This window comes from Eublepharis macularius, chromosome 9 (assembly GCF_028583425.1).
Source record: "Eublepharis macularius isolate TG4126 chromosome 9, MPM_Emac_v1.0, whole genome shotgun sequence".
NCBI classification, from domain to species: Eukaryota; Metazoa; Chordata; class Lepidosauria; order Squamata; family Eublepharidae; genus Eublepharis; species Eublepharis macularius.
Genome location: NC_072798.1, coordinates 85,399,643 through 85,426,588, shown reverse-complemented (window position 1 = coordinate 85,426,588; position 26,946 = coordinate 85,399,643). Strand labels below are relative to the sequence as shown.

Here is a 26,946-nt window from a genome sequence, read left to right as displayed (position 1 = left end):
GATCCAAAGACACCAAATGCTGGTGATTTACAAAAAATAAAGTTTGGAATATTTTCCACAGGTGGAAGGATTTCCCCCCATGGAGCATGACTTTCTTGCCTCCTCCAGCAGCCCAAAATGCCTTTTGAAATTCTGTCTGTGGACAGCAAGGGGGGGGGGGTTGCGTTTTGGGTTGCAGCAGAAGGAAGGCAAAGAAGTCAGACTGAATGAGCAGAAATCCTCCTGCCTATGGAAACACTCGAAGCAAAGTCTGGTGCATGCAGAGTGTGAACTCAGAATTTTTTTCCAGCCTATCTTGCATTCTTTCCAAGGAACTCATACATGGTTCTCTCTGCATCCTGCTCTCACAACAACCCTGCAAGGTAGATTAGACTGAGACAGAGCGACTGCCTGAAGGTTGCCCAGTAAGCTTCATGGCTGAGTGGGATTTCCCAGTCTGACCACTGTACCAGGGATGGTTAACTCCAGCACTTCCACTGGTACTTGAGCTGCAGTCTCAAAGATATGTTATTTTCAACAGGTTCCATACTGAACAAAACACCGGGTCTATTTGCACATAGTTCTAAGTGCTCCTGAAGGGTAGCGGATTATTGCATTTGCTGTAGCAGTTCCAAATACTCTCAGCAGTTCTGTTCCCTGAGACCCTGCAGCCGGTGACTCTTTCAAGCTGATTTTTGTATCGGGGTCATTATTTAAATGAAGCATGGAAAAACAAAGATTTTCAGGTAGCCTACCGAGGCTTAAGGGCATGATGTTGATATTCTTTGCGCCTGCTAAGACATCCAGCTGTGAAAAACAGTCACTTTAATTATTAGCAACATGTTGTTTACAGTACCTAATCTTGCTAAATGACTAACACTGCCTTAAAAACACTGCCATTTCAAGAGCAGTAGAAGGCCTAGAGCGTATTTTTGCAAATGTATAATTTTGTTTTAAGTTAAGGATACAGTCATTTCCTGGGAAAAGGGCCTTGCCTTTCAGCAACTCTGCCATGATGCATCCGACTGACCAAATGTCGACTGTCAAAACACAAATAAACAAGACAGGAAAACGGGAGGCATTGCGAAACGGCAGGTCTTCCCATCCAAACCCTTCAGCTATTGTTTTTTATACCATAACACAGAGCATAAACAATTTTTGTTCCAACTTACCTGTTTGATTGTAATGCATCCAATTCAACATGATTTCTGGGGCTCTGTACCATCGTGTTGCCACATAGCCTGTCATTTCATCATCAGTTTGCCGAGCTAAACCAAAGTCTAAAATCTACAGAATAATCAATAAAAAAACTCCCATTATTTTATTATAAATATTCATGCAATTATTTCTCCTGGCTAACACGATTCACCTAAAGCCAGGGATTGGCATCAAAAGCAGCTGTGGTCCAAACTGAATTTGAAAGCGCTTATAAGCTGCTCAATCAGAGATCTCCTACCTACTTTCCATATCTTGAGCAGCGACAGCTGCAATTCCATAGTCAATATTATGGTTTGAAGAAAATCACAGAAAAAATGGGCTAGTTTGAAGTGAAAAGCATGTGTGATGTTGCTAGACAAAATGCATATGATCCCACCTAAAACTCTGGACTATACTGGTTCCTATAGCTTCCACTACATTCCTCCAATAAGCCCCTCCTCTCCTTTTCCTGGAAGCGGCCTCAAACCAGCAAAACTGTTGAACTAGGCTCAGAGAGGCCCAACTTCCAATATTCACTTTGCCATGGATGACTATTGTGTACTGAGTCTGGAGCTCAAGAGTAATTTCAGCCAGACTGATTTAGCTCAACAACGTGCTTTATTGCCAACCAGAACAGACAGACACACAGTAGAGCAGAACCCCTCAATATATACATACAAACCCCGCCCCTGACTTACCCAACAACCAATAGTAACAAGCACCCTAGGAGACCATCATTTGCATGAACTCTATACATTATAACATATTTACAAGAATGTGATTGGCCTTTATTGATAGCGGGCCATTGGCTGCTTGCCAACTGTAACTACCAATGAAATCTCAGTCAGGAAAGCCTGTTATTTATTCAAGCTAGGGCCATAACAATGACTTTGAGCTACTTATTCTCTCTCATTCTTGTGTTTAATAGGTTATATGGGGAAAGGAAAATCATACATGCTGGCCTGAGTCCCTCTGCAAAAGGGAAGTATAAAAAAGCAATACAGAACATAAGCCTATCTGGAAAACTGAAAAGCACGGTGCTGTGCGGAACAGGACACAGAAGCCCATTGTTTGTGCTGATGAGTGATGTTTGGTGGCAGGGCGCATAAGTTTTCACAGAGTGTTTGGGAAGAGGTTATTCTGAACCTCGTCTCCCACCTCAGCAGATGTTTCATGATGGACCTGTCGTCTAATCAAGTGGAAGGACATAGACCTGAGCTCAAGGTTCTCAGAGTATAAGCTTTGTCCAGATGTGTCTGAATGGATGAATAAATTGCATGTTTATGTGTCAATGGCTAAATTAACCTCTTATATACATAACAGACCAACTTCGGAATTTCAGGAAAAATGGAAAGGTTTGTTTGTTTGTTTTTTTACTATGTGGCTGAAAGATAAGATTTTTTTTTTAATGCTGAATATAAAATGTCAAATATAATGTATTTTAACATAAATAAGTAGGGGGGTGGAGAAGAGAAATATTATGTAGTTTTAATACTCTGTTATATATTCTGTTTACAATAGCATGTTTAGTGTCTCATGTTCTTTTCTGTTAGATATTCTGCTTCCGTTATTTTCTCCACAGTCCAATGTTATTTTTTGTTTTAATTTAAAAAATGGTTCTCAGAGTGTAAAGTAGTAGTCCTTCATCATCTCCTCCCTGAACTAGTCTCAACTCAGTCTCGACTAGACAAATAGGGTAGTAGCAAAACATAGCATACACTTAACACTAACAGAGCTGCCTATTAATATTTGCAAGCTTTCCCCATCATATAGTTGGCCTATTGTTGTCCTTGGGGGCCTTACTCTTCGTTTGTCACCTCAATAGAAAAGTGCCATCAGGTAAGCTTCTATGTCATATCACTGGGGTCAGGGTTGACTTGTTTCAGCTAAGGAAAGCTTGTTGTAACAGTTACAGGACAGTTACAGGACATTTGGTCTAATATGTTTTGTTCATAATCAGTTCAATTTGCAGCACCTACCAGCTTCTTCGATTCCCCATGTGAATTGTTGAGAGCAGAGATGGACACGAACCGAAACACAAAGTTCTTCACGAACCAGGCCAGTTCGTGGTTCGTGAACCAGCGGTTCATCAGAGCCCATTTCTGATAAACTGCCACAAACTTTGGGGTGGTTCATTTGGTTCATTTTCTGGATCGTCACAGCAGACAGCCTGGTGCCAATCAATCAGTTTTCTAGGCAACGGGGGTTGGGCTTTCTGCAGACCTTCTGCTGACCTGGAAGTGACCTTCTGCTAACTCGGAAGTGGTGATTTGCTGGCCCAGAAGTGACGTTTTCACAAACCAAATGAACTGGTTCATGAACTGGGGCAGGTTTGTGAAAGTTTGTGGTTCGTGAAACGTGATGAACCACGAACAGCATGATTTGGGTTTTTTTCTGGTTCATCCCATTTCTAGTCCAGAGACATTAAGGGGACGTGAAAGCTGATAGAAAATTATACCTTTTTCCTATACCTGGCTCTGAAATATCTCACTGCAATTTCGGTTTACATCTTTTCAAGGATGACCTAATGTATTATTATTCTCTTGACAAGTCCTACCTTAAGAATTTATGCACCAGAACTGCAAAGTTACCCCACAATCCCCTCCCCTTCCCCCATAATATAGTCTGTCAAGCCTTATTTTCTGAAATGGTGCCATAGGTCTGGGATGAAAAACTACATCTTTTTCTATTACATTCAGGACTATATATATCACCTATTCTAAAAATAAATCTGTGCAGATATTGGGTCAAGCTTTCAAGAGCGCTTGAACAACCTGCAGGTTTAATTATCATTTTGATAAGAGACTTCAACCACCCAGGAACTGAACCTCACTGAAGGGCTTCAGGAGCTTTTAAATATAATCTGTAAACTAATCAATTGCAACATACATGCACAGAAGCCACAAAATTCAGTAGTAATAAGCTCAGGTTAATGGACTGCCTGACACAATGCTCTTCTTTACATGGTCAAGGGGAGGAACAAACCTCCCACCCAACCCAGAGATTATATGAGTGCTCTACTCAATAACCATTTTTAAGGGGGGAAATTATCATGCATTAGCATAAGTGACTATTTCGCGACGGAGACCTTTGGCATGACAGATGGGATGGAGTGTACTTACTCCACCATCAAGCAAAGCCAAGTACCTCATAAAGTAAACCAAGACAAAGATGTATTTATTATGATGGAGCAAAGATTTCAGAGACCACAGTAGGCATGAAATGATACACGCTACGAAGTGATTAAAGGAATGTTAAAAATGCAAAAACTGGCACGAAATGTCATGCCTGGTCAGCTTGCTTTCATTTTCTTTTTTAATCATTTCTTTTGGGGGCCAACGGATTCACATTTTCAGGACACATGCATGATCAGTGAGTAAAATAAAACTCAGGCCAAAGGAGAAAACATTTAGATTCAAGAAGTTGTAACCATGTTGGAGGTCTAAAAGAATTTCTTTTCTTAGATATTAATGGAATCCCTCCATAAAGGATGTCAATGCCATCAGCCATGTAGAAAGTTCAAATCATGAGAATACACAAGAAAACATTTTTGACAGCTGCTCCACAGTTCCAAATCTCTATATCCAGAACATCTTCTGAAAGTACCAGAAACGCTTGGACTGCCTGGGTGGCTATTTGGAAGCTGTAGCTGAGTAGGAATTAATTTACTTTTTGATTAACACAGTTCAGCAAGGAAGTTCTGTCACACATTTCCAGGACTAGCCCAGAAGGAGGTATAACTGTACTGGTTGTTTTTGTTTTTTCTGTATGTGTGAATGTGTGTGTACTTAAATCCAGAGGCTGGAGCCATGAAAAGACAAGATAAATTATTCCATAAACCTGAAAGAAAGCCCCAGGCTTGCAGAAAAATCTGAAATGCTGAAAAGGTACAGCAATGCCTGCACCTTTAAGAAACCAATGCACTCAATTGGTGTTGCTAGGCAACCACAACAGAACTGCTAGCCTCCAATCTTTGGTTTCTGTCAGTAAAAGGCAGGGGGAGGAGACGGGAATTTCCAGGGCTGTTTTGGTCTTTGAAGGGGGATTCATCAGGGCCAGGCCTGGCAGCAACCACTGGGAAACTTAATACCATGCGATGTGTACGACTTACCTAGGCCAGGCTAATTCCTGTTATTCAACAGAAGCCACCTCATAAACACCAGCATGGTATAGTAGTTAGAGTTTCAGAATAGGATCTGGGAGATCCCAGTTCAAATCCTCACTCTGCCATGAGAACTCCCTGGATGACTTTGGGGTAGTTGCACGTTCTCAGCCTAACCTACTTCATAGGGTGGTTATGAGGACAAAATGGAGGAACGGGTAATGATATAAGCTCCTTTGTGAAGAAAGCCAGGTTATAAATGAAGTAAATATATATCAATATAGCCAAAGATGGGAGGGAGATAAAAGGTAGGGTGCTTGGTGGATGGGAAGGAGAGAAGGAAGCAGAGAAAGGTAGGGTTGTCAAGAACAGCCCGGCAACTGGTGGGAGATGTGGAATGTGGGGACCTCCAGATACTGGAGGATACTGTGGATACTGGCATCCCTGGTGTGATGATGTAACTTCCACTGCAACCAGGAAACAACATCATTGTGCTGGAAGGGATGACATTATAGCATTTGCTCCAAACTCTATCAGTAACTATAGAGTTTTGGTTGAATGCTAGAGCTTCACCCTGCATGATAACATCACTTCTGATCTTTACAGGTTCCCCAGTGTGCAACTGGCCACCACCACGTAACTCAGCCCAGACTAGCAGCCTGCACCATACAACTGGGCTGGACTTTTTCCCAGGGAAAGGCTGCCCGGGGAGGGAAGGAAAGCTAAACACAGGGAGGCGGACTGGTGGATGGGAATGAGAGATCAAAGCAGGGAAGGGGGAGAAAGAGGCTATGGGCACTTTCAGGGAAGGTAAAGAAGAAATAGCGGTTGAGGGGGAAATGAGATTTCCCCTGAAAGTCCTTGAGAATCCCCCACTAGCATACACGCACACGCACACGCACACACACACACACACACACACATATACAGTTGCGTAGAAATGGGATAAAACACTGTTGACCAAGTCTTCCAAAATGGGCCATGCTATGCAAAAGCAGAAATATGATCAACTGTAATAAAAATCAGTACTAGCAACAGGGTCCTATAAACCATCAAGACCCAAAATCTGTTATTTGTTTGGGAAAAAATGTGCATAAGGATTCTACCATTAGTGAGGACTCTGACAATATAAAAATGGTAAGAATTAAAACACATGCTAGCATAAAGATCTCCACATGTCTGTATAACATTTAATTTGAAACATGCTGGGGCTGGGACTTCACTGAAACAATCAAAATAGCATGAATCCTACCCTTAATTCACAGTCTTCATTTACAGCTAGGTTACTGGGCTTCAAGTCCTGCAACAGAACAGAATATTAATATAGTAATTATACCACTGCCACAGGTCAGATTGATAGCCTACAATATTATAGCACCACCATAATATCTTACCCGGTGAATGATCCCAGCCGAATGAATATACTATGGAAGAAAAAAGAAACGAGGAAGGTCAGTAAGTGAAGTTAAACATGAGCAGTTAAAGACAGCTATTAGCCATCATCCATGCAGCAAGCAGACAGTGTTACGGATGGGAGGCAAAGATGAGTAATCATATCTTGTAAACACTTTCAGATATGCAAGGGAGTAGTACTTGGGAATCCAACTTAAAAATTTCAACTAGCTATACCCTGGGAAGATAATAAGGAAAGGGAAAGGGTGACCCACACAGCTCTCCCCTGGGATCTATAGGTTCAGACAGTCTTTTTCATCTTCATTCCTAGCACGCTACATTCCAGGGCGCAAAGAAGCTGGGACATTTGTGTAATTATAGAACTGACCCTCAGAACGGAAGCAGTAGACCTTTCTCCAGATGGTCCCCCCTCTAAAACGATTTGTCCAACAGGGCTGGCTTCATGAAAAGTCAGTCACCTTTAAGGTCTTGGCTACAGAGTGAGTGGAGCATTGCTAGTAGGGGATTGCAGGAAGTGTGGTTGGTTACCATTCAGTCAAAGCTTACAGGCGGACAGCTTTTCACACAATTATAGGCACCATATCAGGCAGGAGAAGGGAGTACATAATAGCAATTTCCACTTTCAGAATTCTGTCCTTTCCTCTTCTCACACCTTGGAAGACAGACCGAAAAGTAATAGTGTTCACCAGGGCTTTTTTTCAGCTGGAACATGGTGGAACATAGTTCCGGAACCTCTTGAAAATGGTCACATGGCTGGTGGCCCCGCCCCCTCATCTCCAGACAGAGAGTTTAGATTGCCCTCCATGCCACCGAGCAGCACGGAGGGCAATCTAAACTCCCCTCTGCCTGGAGATCAGGGGGTGGGGCCACCAGCCATATGACCATTGTCTCCGAGGGCAACCCACTGAGTTCTACCACCTCTTTTCCCAGAAAAAAATGCCCTGGTGTTCACTGTTGTTAATGGGTTTTACTTTTGACTCAGCTAGGTATGAAGCCATGCCCCTGTGACAAATGAACCCGTGCAACAAGCGCCCTTTTACAATACCTTCTTCAAGGGTCCATCATTTATCCTCTACTAGAAACTGGGCTCTTTATTGTCTTGTGAGTACTCTAGAGCAGACTATCCCAAGCCCCCTTTCTATTAATATGACTATGCAAAACCTTTTTGCTCCAGAGAATGTTTAACAGATTTACATGTGTGCTTAAAATTAACGTGTTAACTGCTTGTTTTGACATTATCATATTGGTCTGTAATGAACTGTTACGAATTTATTTTTTTTAATTGGCTGTTGGAACCTTCCTTCAGTGCTTTGGGAAAGGTGGGGCATAATTATCTAACAATAGGGTAGGGTAAATAATGCGCCTCATGGGGCTATTGTGAAGATAACATGAGGACGAGAGAGCTGGCACATAGTGACCCAGTGCTTCAAGTGGTTTCAGTCTGCTCCATCCCTGAAAATCTCTGCTCTGCTAGTCTTCTCTATACCATGACTAAATCAAACATACTATGTCCATAAGTGTGACATTTTAGCAGTGCGGTCTTAAGCAAAACACTGCGGTCCTAAGCAAAATTACACTCTTCTAAGCCTACTGAACTCAGTCGTCTTACAGTCACTCTACACGTTACTTCTTTTATGAGTTCTGCACAGATACAACCTGTGCAGACACACATCATCTAGGGGACTGGCTTCTATTTAAAAAAACCCAGCATGTAAATGGGATCAGAAAGCTGCCACCGGGAGAGGGGAAGCCCCTGCCTATCTCCCAAGTTTTTTTCCTTGTGCAAGGGAAGGAGAGTTTTCCCTTTCTGCTGCCACACATGCACATAATACTTCCACGTGGAGCAGTAGAAATAGGGAAAACTCTCCCCGTTGGCACAGGTTGGCACAGACTGGCTCCATCCATGCAGAACGCGTAAAAAAAAGTAATGTATAGAGTGTCTGTTAGAAGGCTGCAACTTGTCTTAGGATTGCAATGCAAATGTGCTAAAAACACTTGTGAGGTATTTCCACACCCTGGATGTCATTTTTTGATGGAATAGAGAGATTAAAGGGTTCCAGAACTTTTTCCTTTTAGGATACTGTCACTTGTACAATAGTAATGTTCACAAAATATGGCCAGTTACCACTTACAGTTTGCTTTCTTTAAACAAACAAATCACCCTGGGCAAAACCAACCCCGGAAATCTATGCATTCTGCCACTGGAGTAGTTTTTTGCATCTCAGTCCATGTAATATATTGGGGTAGAAAAAACACCCCAGGAGTTCATTAAGAAAACTATGATCCAGGAAATCGTTTTTAAGTGCTCTAGAGAGATATAGCCCTTCCTGACAATCTGAAGCCCTGACAAGCTGGAAAATATTTACCGCTCCACAGAGAGCTTTCCTACAAAGGTTTTTTTCTGTCACTTCTGGCCCCTTTCTGCTTCAATTTATTCACTGTGTTCCACATGCTATCTTTTGCCTTTACTTCACTTTAGTTTCCCCCTGGTTTTCTTCCAGTTCTTTTGAGACCATTTTTGCACCTATCTTTTTCTGAAAACTGATTGTGAGTTGATTTTTTTTCTTGTGGGGTAATGTTTCTTTCAGTTTTGTTTGTCCCACCATTCTGAGCTCCATTCCCAGCTCCCGCCGTTTGATGACTGGACACTTTTCACTGTCAAACCACTCCTTCCCCACCTTTCTTTTCTTCCTCGCTGATTTTCGTTTTTTTTAATCATCAATTTCACATCAATAGATCAACCTACCATTGTAATAATAGATGTGACAGGTTCTCTGAATTTCCATCTTTCATTTTTTTTATATGACATATCTCTGCAAGGAAAGGAGCTAGAAACTTCCTTTTTAGAAAAAGAAAGGAAGGAAGGAAGAAAAAGAAAAAGAAAAAGAAAAAAAAGAAAAAGAAAAAGAAAAAGAAAAAGAAAAAGAAAAAGAAAGAAAGAAAGAAAGAAAGAAAGAAAGAAAGAAAAAGAAAGAAAGAAAGAAAGAAAGAAAGAAAGAAAGAAAGAAAGAAAGAAAGAAAGAAAGAAAGAAAGAAAGAAAGAAAGAAAACTGGGAATTCAGAGAACCCGCTGCACCTATTATTACACTACTAGGTCAGTCTATCAATGTGAAATTGTTTTTTCTTATTGCAAAAGCCTGGGGCACATAGGCACTGCTGCTCTGGGCTCTCTCCCAAAGAGGTAAGTTTGCCCTGCCAGTACTGGCCTCTGCCTCTTGGCTCTCAGTCAGCCTGTGTAGGGCTCTCCAGTTTGGACAGGGGCTACTTAGGTATGGATGGTGGCTCCCCTTTTAGGCTTCTCCATGCAAAGACTTCTCCATGTGTTCATTGTCAATCTTTTTAAAAAATTCAATCCTCATATTCATCTATCAATCTATTGATATATGCAGGTGCAAAAAGTAAAGGCAAGGGGTGCTGTGACATCACCGGTGATGCCACCAATGAAGACAGCACTCTTACTTGAAAATCCTGATTGTTTAAGACATGTGCAGAACAAAATAAACAACCCCACAACTGTAAAAATGCAAAGGGAGGGCGGACATGCAGAAGAACCGTCCCCATATCAATTCCAATGCTTGGGAATCAACTGCAAAGAAAACCAGGAATAAATCAATTGTGCAGAAAAGCCCATATTTATGAGGTAAGAGAAATACCCTATCAAAAATGTTAGGAATTATTAATAATAAGTTTTTAAATGTTTTCCTTTAAAATTCATGAAAGCTTATGGTAGTTGTCAGTTTGGTGTCGTGGTTAAGAGCAGCAGGACTCTAAACTGGAGAACTGGGTTGGATTCCCCACTTCTCCACTTGAGGCCAGCTGGGTGACCTTGGGTCAGTTGCAGCTTCTCAGAGCTCTCCCAGCCCCACCCACCTCACAGGGTGTTTTGTTGTGGGGATTATAATGACATACTTTGTAAACCACTCTGAGTGGGTGTTAAGTCATCCTGAAAAGTGGTATATAAATTGAATGTTGTTGTTATTATTGTTATTGTTATCATTATATCTTAAATTCAAACCATAGTTTTGTTGTTCAAATTAAAAAATATAGCATTGAAAAGGAACCATACTGGTGCGAGTTATTCAATTTGCAAAAGGGGAGGGGTGAATCTATGCAAATAAAACATTCGGTCTCATGTCAAAGTATGTTTTCAAGCTCTGGATGTTTTAGTACAACAATTTCTGCCACCACAAACAATAACAGAAATTACACCCCAAATGCAATTGTGTGTTTGTTTACAATGTTGTTAGAAGGTTAAAAATAATTACAAAATTATTAATGTGCGCACAACAAAAATTAACCAGAGGAAGTCCAGCTTTGTATTGTCGAAGGCTTTCACGGCCGGAGAACGATGGTTGTTGGGGGTTTTCCGGGCTGTCTTGCCGTGGTCTTGGCATTGTAGTTCCTGACGTTTCGCCAGCAGCTGTGGCTGGCATCTTCAGAGGTGTAGCACCAAAAGACAGAGATCTCTGTCTTTTGGTGCTACACCTCTGAAGATGCCAGCCACAGCTGCTGGCGAAACGTCAGGAACTACAATGCCAAGACCACGGCAAGACAGCCCGGAAAACCCCCAACAACCATCGAAGTCCAGCTTTGTTGAGACTTTTAAACTATATATCAGCTATACCTTAAGTCCTCGAAGTAACTGGTATATAAGAAACTGTATATGGTCATCTGTCAATTTCTGGCACTTTACAATATTATTCAGGTCTGCACCCATTAAATTTGTGACAAGATACCTGTACAAAAGAAAAAAAAAGATTGCCTGACATTTAATTCTACTTCTGTACAGAAAAAAGGCAATTAAAGATGTGATTAATATTGCTTAATGCTAGTATAGAAAGTCATTCACTCCACAGCAGATTCAAGACACCAAATAGCTGACTGCCTATCCAAACCCTGTTTCATTTGCATCAATATGAGAAAATAATACTGCCTGCTCTAAGAGATAACATTCAGTTTGATCCAGCCAAAATATAATGTTTTAAAGTGTTATCAATTTCAGCAAAAGAAAGTTAAGGTTAATTTTCTCACTGAAATCCACAGGGCTTAAAATGGCTTTACTTTGGCCGGAACATATCCACGGTATTCTGTGGCATTCCAACAGTTCACTTGTATGTCAAACTTTACTTACACTTCATTAAAATTTTCTATTGATGCTGCAGGTGTAAAAACATCTAGTAATCCTATAACCTGAAACAGAAGAGATGACATTTTATCTTGAGAAACGCAAGCGGCAACTTGGTATGTTTGCTATCTGTACCTACAAGTTCCAATCATCAGGATACGGGCAATAGGGGAACAAAAGGGCTAGGTACATTTAAAATCAACAAAATTAACTCGTGAAGTATTCTTTCCACCAATCGTACAGACAACATATGAACAAATCAGGGTTTCTGCGGTGTCTCACCTCCCCTCACTTAGTCTGAGCCTGTCTTCTCCCCGCTTCCATACATTGGGCAGACACATTTTCCAACTAACAAAGTCTTTGGCCTTACCATGTGCTTTCAAAAGGCTCCAGGCCTCTTCATTTCTAACTTGGTGTGTGTACATTTTACTATTAACACACATTCATGCTTCTCCCCCTCAGCTTTTTAAAATGTTCGTCGCCTGCTTCCTGAAGAAAGGAGCTGGATCAGCAATAACTAGGTAGCTAATCAGGGCCATCACAGCTGGCTTCTGAGGTAAACACACTGAAGTGAACGGCACTGAGCTCAGCTCAGGATTCTTTGCGCCCCTAGAAAATGCATGAGGGATTTTTTTTGCTCTATTTGCTTCAAGAACTTTAACAGTTCCAGCCCACATTTACATTCCTCTTCTCTGCTTTATGATTGTCTTTAAGTGAATTTTATGACTCTTACTCTTACATATCTTTATTGCTTCAGCACAGCCATAGCAAATAACAAGGAAATTACAAAATTATTAATACAAATTACTACATCATAAATTTAAACCAAAAATGACAAACTCCATCAAGACATTTAAATCCATAAAATCCATACGATCATGTAATGTGTTTAGTACCACTAAAGGGAACTTATTAATACCTTTAAGTAAAATAAAACTTACTTCCATAGTCTTGACTGTATTTTGTTTACTGATGTTACAAACTTTGCCACTTGCATTGTAATCCATTTATCCTTATCTGCCAGCAACACCACCAATTTATCTTGCTCTGACCTCCCTGGCACTTGTTGCAGAATATTTCTAAGATATTTCTCCCGAATAGTTGCAAATCTCGGGCATTGAAACATAACATGGGCCATATCTTCAATGGATTTATGACTGTCTATAAGTGGCAGCAGAAAAGTACAAGAGTCCAGTAGCACCTATAAGACTGACAAAATTTGTGGTAGGGTATGAGCTTTCTTGAGCCACAGCTCGGCTCTCTTTTCTACTGCAACAGACAGACTCACACGGTTACCCATCTTGATCTATAGGTGAAAGATATGGCAGGCCTAATTTGACCCCCAATGATTGTGGCAGGGGTTGTACAGAAAAGAGAATGAGCAGCACGTCCAAATCTGTCATCCTTTGTACTGAAGACATGCGTGCATACAAGGCAATACACACAGCAAGAGAGGATGCTCAAGTAGACAAGCCCTCCACAATTATGATCAAATGCTCTGGCCCTGCCTCCTTTGCCTGTGCACGCACACCCCAATGCAGTCAACAATGCCTATGTGCATAGGTTTGATCCCCACGATCAGAAATTCTGCTTTATCAAATGGTTCAGGTCACAGGTTTTCGAGCATATGGGTTGTATATGCACAGGTGCTCTACTAAAGTTGGGACAAACATGCCCAGGAAGGGGGCTAACATACTCAGGGCCAAGCTACAAATGACGAATGACACAGGTTGGACACTTTTCTGCCTCCCTCAAGTTTTGATGGGAAATGTAGGCGTCCTGGTCTTGAAGCTTGGCTCTCCGACTGCTGTCCAATGGACTTTTCAACTGTCACTTGTCCAACATGCCGCCGAGCTGCCTACATTTCCCATCAAAACTTGAGGGAAGCTGACTAGTGTCCAACCTGTGTCAGGCGTCACTTGTAGTTTGGCACAGTCTTAGGTGGGATAGGGCCAAAGGATTCAAGCTTGTATCTCCTACCAGCATAGACATATTATATCTACATTATATTTAGGTATAGGAGACAGGAATACAACTGGTGCTTCAAACACTCTTGAGTTCTTGAAATGTACTGTAGCAGTTGCGTGATTTTCTGATGATGATAACAACAATATGAAAGTCGATATCCACTGTGCAGTTTCTTCACTCACGTTTTCATGTTTCATATGCTTGAGTAATCTAAGCTCCCGGTAGGTCCTTCTGGCATGGATAAGGGATTGGAAAGGTCTCGAAAGCTTTTTGACTGCCACCTTCTGTCTTGTTTTGGTATCATACGCTGAACTGAAACAAAATAAAAGGTTGTTGGGTTTTTTTAAAAAGAATTCTGTCTAAAGAGTTTTCTAATTTGACAGCTACCTTTGAGACAATGACCATCTTTTTAAATGCATCTGGAATTGTATTATAATCATTCATTTCTTACAGAATGAATGTATATTTAAGCATTCAACCATAAACAAACAAACGAAGGAAGGAAGGAAGGAAGGAAGGAAGGAAGGAAGGAAGGAAGGAAGGAAGGAAGGAAGGAAGGAAGGAAGGAAGGAAGGAAGGAAGGAAGGAAGGAAGGAAGGAAGGAAGGAAGTTCTGGTGAGTGGAGAAAATCAACCAGGTAACATTTCAAGCAGTGAAATAGCTCCTTTGAATGAATTTAGTGACCCTGTAAATCAAAAATATATATGAATGATAGACAGATCCTGGGACAAGGTCTCTTACACAAATTCAGTGTTGCAAATTATGTATAATAACAACAACAACAACATTTGATTTATATATTGCCCTTCAGGACATCTTAATGCCCACTCTGAGCGGTTTACAAAGTATGATATTATTATCCTCACAACAATCACCCTGTGAGGTGGATGGGGCTGAGAGAGCTGTGACTGACCCAAGGTCACCCAGCTGGCTTCAAGTGGAGGAGTGGGGAATCAAGCCCGGATCTCTAGATTAGAGTCCTGCCACTCTTAACCATTACACCAATCTGGATCTTGGGGCAGTGCATATACCCAAGGAAACAGAACAGTAATCAAAGACCTGCATGGGTCTGATATAAAGCAAAAGGACAAAAGGAGGCAGGAAAGGGTAATTAACAACACCAAACGTAACCATATCAACAAAAGCATGACCAAGCATGCCTCTTTTATCGGTCAAGTCCTCCATCTACTGAATAGCAACATAAGTAACAAACTGGAAAGCCGACAACATCCACAGACCGCAGGATGCATCCCAGTAACAGGATGCCATTAGCTCGCAATTCTTGGCATGCAATGGTACGATTAGGCTACCAGACACAAAACAGACCAAGCCATGCTGTTTACCAGCTTCTGTTGCTCTTTACGAAACCAGAGCACATTGACTGAATGTGCAACATTATCAAATAAATAATTAACAGGAAGTTGAATCCAAAAACTAATGCCACATAATACATTTTATTAAGACCAATACAAAGTGACAAAAAACGGCACGCGAGCTTTCAATTTCTCAGCCTGGTTATTAAAGGTGGTGGGGACCGGGGGTGGGGACCTCTTTCAGGCCAAGTTGTTAAGACTTTTTGTCTATGCATCCCTGACCTGGATAGCTCAGGTGAGCCTGATCTCATCAGATCTCAGAAGCTAAGCAGGGTCAGCCTTGGTTAGTAATTGGATGGGAGACCCCCGATGAAGACCAGGGCTGTAAGCAATGGCACACCATCTCTGTTAGTCTCTTGCCATGAAAACGCCGGCAGGGGTTGCCATAAGTCAGCTTTGACTTGAGGGCACTCTCCACTCCACTCCCCATGGGATGCATGATGGATGCTAAACTGACTTCACAGGTCACTCAATGTGGCTAGACTGCATTCTGGGAAAAGAAACAAAAAACGGAAGCATCTCATTGAAAAGATAAACACCAGCAGTTAGTAAGTTGTCACCGATGAAGGGAGAACCTAAAAACTTGCACACTGTTTTCTGTCATTGTGGTTGGAGTTAATAAAATGTACTAGGCGGCTTTTGATTTTAGATAGATGTCGCTGCCTGCAGCCTGTTTCTATGGGCCAAACTACAAGTGACAAAAGGCACAGGTTGGACACTTGTCAGCTTCCCTCAAGTTTTGATGGGAAATGTAGGCAGCTTGGCGGAATGTTGGACAAGTGACCGTTGAGAAGTCCATTGGACAGCAGTTGGAGAGCCAAGCTTCAAGACCAGGACACCTACATTTCCCATCAAAACTTGACAGAAGCTGACAAGTGTCCAACCTGTGTAATTTGTCACTTGTAGCTTGGCCCTTAGTTGAACAAAAGTTGTGTTCCTTTTATAAAAACATGATCTTACTACCTGTGTCTCTTTCCTTCATTCTCTCATGACCTATCTGTGGGAAGGTGCATTCTCAGCAAAGCAGTCATTCTCATAATAACAACACAAGAAGTATCCCCAGGTAATAGCCTTCTCTCATCTGCCATGATGGAGAACCAGAGAATTAGCTTCATTAATTTGGCTTTTTATCTCCCATGATTCTAACTCAAGACTCCTTGGGGAATGCTAAGATTTGAATTTTGGGCCCCTGGTGAACAGACAGGAGCCGCTATTAATTACAGAGTCTGCCACACTGTCTAGAAATATCAAGTGTTAATTATGCCTGCCAAACACTTGTGTGCCGTACGGAATGGTAATTAAAATACAGCAATTTACAAGGCTATAAAGTTTGCCTTAGGCGCCAGCGATGATAAACAAGCCTCCAATATAAATTCATGTGTTTTAGGCTTTGATCAATTTAGGCCTTGATGATTCAAAATCTTACAACTCTTTTGTGGATTTCCTTTCAGAGCTGCTGATTCTGAAGTGTAAAGTTTCACCCCCTTGACCTTGATGTTGACTTTTCTACCGTAATTACCACCACTAGGTTTCATCACACTGTTCACCCCTGACTCATGCTGAAAATAAAGGCAATAAAAATAAGGTTCTGCTTCCGAATACACTCAGCACAACAGAATTGACCCATTCTGCACATGGGTGTTCTAACACGAGGAGAAAGTTTAGACACTGAGGGCCAAGATACAAGTGACAAATGACACAGGCTGGACACTCGTCAGCTTCCCTCAAGTTTTGATGGGAATTGTAGGCATCCTGGTCTTGCAGCTTCGCTCTCCAACTGCTGTCCAATGGACTTTTCAACTGTCACTTGTCCAACATTCCGCCAAGCTGCCTACATTTCCCATCAAAACCTGAGGGAAGCTGACAAGTGTCCAACCTGTGTCATTCGTCACTTGTAGTTTGGCCCTGGGGGGCCCAAATTATTGTTTCTAAACCAGGGAATATTTCCATGTGACAGGAGGGGATCCCAGTGCAGGCACAATTTTTGTTTTTATTAGACAAAACAGGAAACTCCTATGTATTCAGAGCTCGGTATGTAAACAGAACCCCCAAGGAGCTTAGGACTGTACTAATTATATGCTCGAGGAGCAGTGTACCTGAAAGACCATGTCCTCTTATGTGTCCCTGGCTATCTGCTGAAGTCATCATCTAAGGCACCACTCTGTGTTCTCCCACATTCTGAAACTGTGGATATGTATCAGAGACAGGACCTTTCAGGTAGTGGCATTTGTGTGGTGGAGAGTGCCCTCAAGTCACAGCTGACTTATGGCAATCCTTGGTGGGATTTTCAAGGCAAGAGACTAACAGAGGTGGTTTTTAGCCTCTGCAACCCTGTTCTTTGTTGGAAGGCTCCCATCCAATTACTAACTAAGGCCAACATTGCTTATCTTCTGAGATCTGATGAGATCAGGCTCATCTGGGCTGCCCAGGGGCGAATCCACATTCACCCATTACCCGCATGTTTATCGGATATCTTCCGTTTGCCTCCAATCCGCGATTTTTTCCTCTTCGTTCACATTCCTGCTTCCAATCCGTCTTTCTTGCGCGTTCCTCCGGTCACACGGCCGCTCGAAAATCGCTTTTTTGGGCGGGACCTTTTTTCCCCGCCCATTTTTTTTTAGTGCACTTTTCCGTTATTTCGATCTTGCCTTATAAAGAAACATCATTGAAGATAATGATGCCTCTCTTTCCCCCCACTGACAGCACTGATGGCTCTCTCCCGTTTCTTTTTGGGGAATTTGGAAGCATGTGGGAAGCTTTCGTGGGCATTTCCTACGCAGGACAATTCAGTGCCTGAATTTTACTGAAGTTTCACTTCCTTGGAATGTCATTATTTCAATATTTCATAATTTCGATATTACAGTAATATAAAATAATAAAAATAAAAAACAGTTAAAAAGGAAGTTTTGCGAGTCCGTTCTGAGGATGGATTCACCCCAAAATGATTTTTCAAACTACCAGATTTGATTCAGAAACAGCATAATCAATAAATCCAATGCTATGAAGTCAAAAACAGTCTTTTGCAGACTACAGAGCACTTGCAAGTTGAATCAGCCAATAGGAACTCTCGGAACGGCCGGAGAGACAGGAAGGGGGGTGGTTTTTAAAAAAAACACGTAAATTGCGCATTGGCCCGTTCACGGCCACCATGAAACTCCCGTTGAAAACCTGTGACCACATATTTGGGAGAAATGCGAATGAAATGCGTCTGTTTAATGAGGTAATGTGACCGGCACTCGGGATTGCGTGGGGAATGCGGGGAACATGCGACTTAGAATGAGTAATGTGGATTTGACCCAGGTCAGGGCAGTAGCATTTGTACTACAGAAGTATATGTGCAGGGTTTTTTCCAGGCCCTTTAACATTTTTGTATTTATTTTCCTTAATTTATATCCTGCTTTCTCCCCAAGAGAACTCAAAACAACTTACATTGCTCTCCTCCCCTCTATTTTATCAACAACTCTGTAAGGTAGGTTAGGCTATGAGAGAGTAAATGGCTTAAGGTCCCCTAGAGAGCTCCCATGGCAGAGTGGGGATTTGAACCTGGTTCTCCTAGATCCTAGTCTGACACTCTAACCATTCACTATACCACATTGGGTCTCTTTCAGAACCATGCAATTGGTTTCAGCTATTTCATCGGTTTGAATTATGCCCTATGTTGTGATTTTAGACTTTTAATAACATTAATAATAATATTTTATTTATATACTGCCCTTCAGGACAACCCACTCAAATCAATTTACAAAGTGTGTTATTATCCTCACAACAATCACCCTATGAGGTGGGCGGAGTTGAGAGAGTTCTGAGAGAGCTGTGACTGACCCAAGATCACCCAGCTGGCTTCAAGCGGAGGAGTAGGAAATCAAACCCGGTTCTTCAAATTAGAGCCCTGACACTCTTAACCACTACACCAAGTTGGCTCTCTTTTAATGTAGGTTTTTAGGAAACCTTGTTTTTAGTCAGACACTTTTCAAGGTGGTGGCTCTTCTTTAGTCTGTTAAGTGTTGTAGAGTATTGCAGGTTACAGGCTGTCAGGTCTTGCATGGTATCCCAAAGCACTCCGCTGCATCACTGCATTGTGTATGAGTTAAAGTTATTTTATTGATGAGCATACCAGTACCAAGATAGCTGTACAGCGTTATTGGGTTGAATGAGGCTAGTAACTAAAGCTAAGGGAATTATAGGTCAAAACCCCACTCCCAACAGTGTAGGAAAGTCTGTTAAAGTTTGAGCTGCAAAGTGTGAGAACACTTTGCAGCTCAACACTAAACATTTCACAGTCTTTCAGACACTTGGTGCAGTCTCTGCTAGACTTCAAGGTCACTCTCCCAGGCCAGGAAAGGTTACTAAAACATTTGCAATGCAAGCAATTAAGCGTTCTCTCCCAGCTCAGGGACAGAATCTTTATATACTCTCAGAGGATCAGAACATTATGTAGAAAGACAATCATGGCAGATATGCTGGGGTGTATCTGACACAGGCCGTGGGATTTGATGCATTTTAATTTCTTTATTGTTACTACTTTTTACGACACTGTATTCTGCCTAAGTTACCTCACAGAGTGGTGGTTGTGAGGATAAAACAGAGGAGAGGAGAAGGACGTTGTAAGCTGCACTGAGTCCCCATTGGGGAGAAAAACAAGGTGTACATATTTAAATAAAGAAATACTAAGAAACAGCGTATCAAGTGGCCCTGCTGAAACCTGAAAATGAATTGTGGGTATTAGAACAGCAGTGATGGCTAAACTATTCTCTAAAGATATAGTGATAACCAGTGCTTTTTTTCAGGGGGAACGTGGGGGAACGGAGTTCCGGAACCTCTTGAAAATGGTCACATGGGCTGGTGGCCCCGCCCCCTGATCTCCAGACAAGGCGGGGAGGGCAATCTAAGCTCCCCTCTGTCTGGAGATCAGGGGGCGGGGCCACCAGCCAGGTGACCATTTTCTCCAAGGGCAACCCACTGAGTTCCACCACCTCTTTTCCCAGAAAAAAAGCCCTGGTGATAACAACGTTTATATCCCATATACCGTCACATTCATTCTTACAAAAGCTTGTAAGACGGTAGGTATTAAAAACCCCATACAGAAGATGATTGGGACAGGGAGCACGGAGGCTAAGAAAGGACAGCTAGCAATACAGAGATTTGTACTGCTTTGCTAAATCGTTCCAGAAAAAAACAGAGAGGAGCATTTAACTCCTATCAGAATTAATAGGATTGTATTACAAAACTAGACACCTGAATCCTATTCATTTCCATGGAGGTTAAGCAAGCTTTAACACTGTCTGAATTGTATTTATTGCTGTAATCATACACTCATTTACAATTCCACTGATTCGTATCTGGAAGTTAGATTGTAGCTTTTGTTTCAATGGAGAGAAAAACAGGTTTATATCTGGAACTTCTGAGTATACGTATTTTAAAGTGGACGGCTTCAATATGACTATTTTAAGAGTTGGGGCAGAGGGAGTTTTTGTTTGTATTCTCTCTCTCCTATACCTTCCCACCCAAACGCCATTAACACACTCTCTCCTCTGCCCACATTTTTTCATGTATAACGGGATTCTATGACAGAGGTTTCGATCCATCCTGATTTTTCACTCATTCTCACCCACTTCTCTCCCTTTTTCACTCAACTTCACCCACTTCTCACCCACTATAGCATATGTCTTTTGTCCATGCACCTCTCATGATTCTCAGCATAGCCATTTTAGTGGTCAAAGACGACCCTTTCCTCCCCTTTTCACCCATGGAAAAACTAGCAGGATCTAACCCATTCTTTTGTGTCCCCTGTGACCGATTGCATACCTTGAGCATAAACAAGGTTTTCACACAGTACTTGGGAAGCTGGGTCTATCTATGCTAGACGCATGGGCTTAACCTAACTCACAGTCACTGTGAGGATAAAACTGAAAACCGTATCAACTGTCCTAAGCTCCTTAGAGGAAAGGAAGGGAAACAAATATAGTCGTAAGTAATAGCTAAACCATCATGTACAACAGGAGAGGACTGGGAACTGAAAATGACCCTGGAGCAAGCCAAGCTGAATAGACCTTGTAATGCTACAGGCTACTGCTGCAGAACTTACTCAGCTCGGCACACAGTACAAGCAGCAGGTATTAGTGTATCCATTGGGAAAAGACAACTGGTGAACTGACACCACTTGCCATTGCCAATGGGGGGTCTCAGCCAAGGGTAGGGATCCCATTTCCCCAGTAGGGGCAGGGATCTCCTGCTTTCATGCTCCATTTCCTGCCACCACTTACCTGGCCGGCGGGAGAGCCAGTTTGGTGTAGTGGTTAAGAGCAGCAGGACTCTAATCTGGAGAACCAGGTTTGATTCCCCACTCCTCCACTTGAAGACAGCTGGGAAACCTTGGGTCAGTCACAGCTCTCTCAGAGCTCTCTCGTCCCCACCCACTTCGCGGGATGATTGTTGTTGTGGTGATAATAATAGCATACTTTGTAAAACCACTCTGAGTGGGCGTTGTCAGTTGTCCTGAATGGCGGTATATAAATCAAACGTTAAAGAAAGGTGTGGGAACAGGCCTGCCAGGCACACTCCTGGGGCGGGGTGACGTCATCACTTCTCAGGAGTGATGTCATCGAGCCACTCCAAGAGTGCAGATTTGGGCCTGAATCGGCCCACTGCAAAACATGCACATACCCTTGCACCTGTGTAATGATGTCACTTCCCAGAAGGAAGCAGCAAGTAAGTGCTGTGTCCCCCCACTCTCACTGGGAGGGTAAGCAGACCTGGCAACACTAGCCAAGGGGCCACATAGGCTCTGGCATTGTTGCTAGCACTTGGTTATGTTGCTTGGTTATGGCAGAGGCCCACTGGGAAATTTCCCTATAAGTGAAATGGCCAGTCTGCCCCTGATTTACACAGTACTGAATACTCGTATCACAGAGCAAAGGTGAGAGGGGAAGAGAACACGTGAGCATACAGTCCATTTCCAATCTCTCTATCCTTCCTACTCCTCTACTCAGCAAAGTTGAAAGCCCTCCTCCAACCAAAGAGGCCTTGACCTCCACGGCTCTTCTGCCAGCAGATTTGCTGCTCAAGTTTCAGGAAGGCTTCCATATTGGCTGACTGAAAGGGTAAGGTACACATCAATGGTTTGGCTCCTGCCAAAAAATTCTGCTGACAGGATTCCCCACCCCGCCGCCCAAACCCCAAAGTGCCTCATGAAATGTTGATTCTGGGGGTCGTGGGACCCCAGGAACAGCATGATGGGGAGCTGAAAGTCTGCCACAAGAGGGAGGAATTGACAACAATTGTCCCCCATTCTACCCACAGAAATCCTCCACAGGATCCAACCCAGTCCACCATCAGGTAGAAAACTGAAAGCGCCCATTCTCTTGAACCAAATTCAAAATGTATTTTTTCAAAATCTGCTTTGGCCTCCAGTTCTTCGAGACAAGCAAGGCAGCCCTCAAACATTGCAACTCTACTACAAAGGCAAAAAACAGTGATTAAAAAAAATCCCAAACCAGGCAAGACTAGTAACTGTTGTTGAATTATTAATCTTTCTGCCAAGGAGAGGAACCTTATGTGACCCTGCGCAGTGGTGTGATGCTAGAAAGGGGTGACTGATAGTTTGAATATTGTTGCTAATTGCTTTTAGCTACTGAACCAACCCAGGGTCAGAGAGCGGAAATGAAATGAATACATCAATGCCAAATCAGTGTAAGACTTTACTAGCTCATGCCATATGAAAGATTAAAAATTATAAACATTCCTTTTTATCAGTAACAAGCAACCTAAGAAAGAAAAATAGCCTCATTATGTACAAAATGTCAATCCAATACAATATAAGCCTATCACCCCACCATATTTTACGTGCACAAAAGTAATCTCCCAACGTTGTACGTTATTTTGCAGCCACAGATTGCAAATATATTTTCATTTGAGTCCTTTCAGAGATAATTAATTCCAGTGAAATGAAGGAATAAGCTGTGGTCACCTCAAATATTGTTACTAGTCAGGGACTGTTGATGAGACTCGAGTACTAGACTCGAGATGTTGCGCAAAACTCTCACGAGAAGACGCAATCTTCCGCGTTTTTTGCGTGATATTTCGTGACGTTCCAGGAGCAGGTAAGCAGTGTGAAAAGGGCCCAGGTTTGAATCTCTACTCAGCCAGGGAAACTTCAAGTGACTTTAGGCCAGTTGTATCTTTCAGCATCACCTACTTACAGTGTTGTGAGGATAAAAAGGAAGAGGGAGAATGATGTTGTAAAACTCTTTGCAAAAAAAAAAAATCCCATTCTTGCTAACACGCACAGTTTACTCTTTTTAATAAATCAATCATATTAAGAATGTAAGAAGAAGCTGTGCTGGACCAGGACATTTATAAACTGCCAAAGTCTTCTCTAAAATGGCATCTGTGGCCACAGGTCTGACCCATGGCTGCAGTGATGTCTGCTTTCCATGGTCATAGATCCAGAGGAGTTAGCCATGTTAGTCTGTAGTTGCAAAATAGTAAAGAGTCTGGAAGCAACTTTAAGACTAACCAACTTTATTGTAGCATAAGCATTCGAGAGCCACAATTCAGCTGACAAAGAGAACTGTGATTCTTGAAAGCTTATGCTACAATAAAGTTGGTTAGTCTTAAAGGTGCTACTGGACTCTTTACTATAATGTCTGCTGTGACATTATAGTAAAGGCTCACAGTGTAGGTTAGTGGCTATAGTACTGGACTCAGTTCTTGGAAATCTAGGGCCAAGCTACAAGTGACGAATGACACTTGAAAGGCAAGTGAACAGACTCACATGCATTCCTCCCTGTTCACTTGCGCTCCACTTGATCACTATGTGAACAGGTGAACAGGGAGGAATGCATGTGAGTCTGTTCACTTGCCGTTCAAGTGTCATTCGTCACTTGTAGCTGGCTGTTGTGAGGATACACAACAGGGAAAGGAGAGCAAAGTCTATCACTCTGACCTTCATGAACTGTGGGATTAGAATACACTAGGTAGACAGCATCCTGCTTGACAAAGTGGCCAATGAGATGACCCCAAGCAGGGAACATAAGCCTCCCCCCTACAGTTCCCTCCCTCCCTGTACTAGTATTCAGATAGGTAACTGCCTCTTAACATGGAAATTTCACGTAGAGCCAAGCTACAAGTGACGCCTGACACAGGTTGGACACTTGTCAGCTTCCCTCAAGTTTTGATGGGAAATGTAGGCGTCCTGGTTTTACAGCTTGGCTCTCCATTACAGCTGCAAGACCAGGATGCCTACATTTCCCATCAAAACTTGAGGGAAGCTGACAAGTGTCCAACCTGTGTCAGGCGTCACTTGTAGCTTGGCTCCCAGTCATTGTGGTCAATAGCCATTGATGACCCTATCTTACATGAACTGTCAAATCCTTTTAAAAAGACAACCAAAGTGGTGTCCACCACTACACTTGTTGTGGCAGGTTATTTACTCTCAGGGAAAAGCAGTATTTCCTGCAGTTTGTCCTGAAACTATATTTTTATCCTTTCCTTTCTCTCAGAAATTCAGAGTAGCGCACAGGGCTTTCCCCTTTTATCCTCACAACAAGCCAGTGAGCAGAGGTATGCTGACAGAAACTGACTTGATCCGATGTCATCCAGAGAGCTCCATGACCAAGTGGGATTCGAACCAGGATCACCCCATCCTAGTCTTGCACTCAAAATGCTAAGCCACCGGCTCACAATTTACAGCCATCTGTTCTCATTTGATTTTATTGCAAATATGGTTTGTTATGACCTCAGATTCTGCTCTAATCGCAAATTGGTGAACAATGACTATAAAACAAACTTAATTTATGCACTGTGATTTTCTCAGTAAGAGCCATAAACATTTAGGGCTGGCAGCCCTGGACAAATAACCAGCGCTTAAATAAATAGCCATAGCTGTCTTGCAAAACTGAGACCACAGAAATTAAGCAGTCCACGTGGTAGAAGTTTTTGGTATTCGACAGCCTGAAAGAAACAGAGAAAATCCAACACTGATTTGCTTTACCAAAGCTTCTTTGCTTGGTTGTTACTATTTGTCCAGTTGAGGAATACTATTATGAGCAGCCATCAGTACAACTAAATTTTCCCCCAAATAGCAGCTCCCTGGGACTATTTCACAGAGGGGAAACAATATAGGGGAGAGGCTTAAGGCCCTTTCCCCATGACTTTATAACATGTGAATATGCCCTCAGGCAGAAACTCCTTCAGAGATCTTTTAAATAGAGGACGCTGCAGACCGGGCCTGGAACTTCTGCAGGCAAACTATGTCCTATGACCACTCCCTAACTCCCACTGAATTCAACAGGAGCCGTTTTCACACGTCTTACTGGCCACGCAAAATTGTGCAAAACTCCCGGAACAACGGCGTCTTCCTGGCATGATTTCCCGTCATAATTCTGGTCTGTAGTGCAATTCGCCACAAACCAGCCAGGGACTATTCCAATGGCCAGGGACCGTTGGAGGGCCAATGGCCAGGGACTACTCCAACGGCCAGGGACCATTGGAGGACCAACGGCCAAGGACTACTCCAATGGCCAGGGACCGTTGGAGGGCCAATGGCCAGGGACTACTCCAAGGTAAGTATGCTTAGAACTGAAGCCTGCAGTGCTTATACTCTGGACAACAGTTGCCAGCTTTGGGTTGGGAAATTTCTGTATATTGCAGGGATGGAGCCTGGAGAGGGCAGGGAGGGGACAGACCTCAACAGTGTATAATGCCATAGTTTCAACCTTCCAAAACAGCCATTTTCTCCAAGAGAACTGATCTCTGTGGCCTGGAGATCGGTTGTAATTCTGGGAGATCTCCAGCAACACCTGGAGATTGGCAATCCTAATCTGGGCACTTCATTACTACCCCGCCTTGCCCCCCACCCCCAGGGGGATTCAAAGTGACTCATGTTGTTCTCCTCTTCTCTATTTATTTAATTCATATTTAATACCCCCCCACACACAAAGGAGCCCAGGGTGGCTACAGTTCCTAAATGCTACCGCTTATTACCCCTGCCGTTTTTTCAGTTCGATGAGGGGCCAGAGCAACGCCCATTTCAAAGGGACATTTTCAATCTAATAAGATAAAAAGAAGAAGAAAATCAATTTTAACATCTCATTTAACTGCCCAAGAGCGCTTCTCACTGAATGGCAGATCTAAAACGTTGATAAATCCTCTGCAGCACTTAAAGCAGAACCATTTATTGTCAGTTTAAACCAAAATAATCAGATTATTTTTTGAACAAAAATTCACGTTAGCAGTCCCAGGATAAAATCAATTCTATGTAAATATGCAAACCTTTAATATTTATAGACATGTCGCCCCACTGTGATTCCTTGCAGATACTCTTTTTGTTTCGATTATCCCAAGTGGAAGAGAAACACCGATTCCATTTCTAATGACTACATCGTGGTGTGAGGTCCAGTCTGCAAATCAGGTTGCAAACACGAAAAAAAAATCTATTGCGAGGATGGGAGATCAGAATTTGTACACTACTTGAGTTTTTCTATCAGTATTTTTCTTTGTAGGGGGACATATCTACAGTATTTTTTCCAGCCTATCTCCATTCCTCTGAACAGGCTCAACGGTTCACACCAATATTACCATTCATTTTCAAGTTAACTTTCCCTTTCACAACTACACACAATTAGCTGATGTGTCATCGGGAGGAAGTGCTATTTGTTTATGTTATCAAACTACGCACAAGAAAGCTGCAGAGAAAAACATGAACCAGATACTGCGAGATGATATATTACATTCCAGGGAAACTTTCTTTTAAAGCAAGAAGGACATAAAACAGGTTCAAAATTAACTAC

The 26,946-nt window shown here is 42.4% G+C and overlaps 1 protein-coding gene across 2 annotated transcripts in view; it reads right to left on the bottom strand.

The window, feature by feature from the left end:
- Nucleotides 1–26,946, bottom strand: part of LOC129335412 (mitogen-activated protein kinase 11-like) — a 49,288-nt gene that overhangs the window by 7,384 nt on the left and 14,958 nt on the right. For both annotated transcript variants that reach the window (XM_054987862.1, XM_054987863.1), the window contains exons 2-8: nt 13,967–14,096; nt 11,823–11,881; nt 11,316–11,427; nt 6,673–6,702; nt 6,531–6,578; nt 1,152–1,266; nt 948–1,019 (exon numbers count right to left, since the gene is read on the bottom strand). In XM_054987862.1, the coding sequence (XP_054843837.1) occupies nt 948–1,019; nt 1,152–1,266; nt 6,531–6,578; nt 6,673–6,702; nt 11,316–11,427; nt 11,823–11,881; nt 13,967–14,096 (566 nt within the window). The remainder of the gene's footprint in view (nt 1–947; nt 1,020–1,151; nt 1,267–6,530; nt 6,579–6,672; nt 6,703–11,315; nt 11,428–11,822; nt 11,882–13,966; nt 14,097–26,946) is intronic.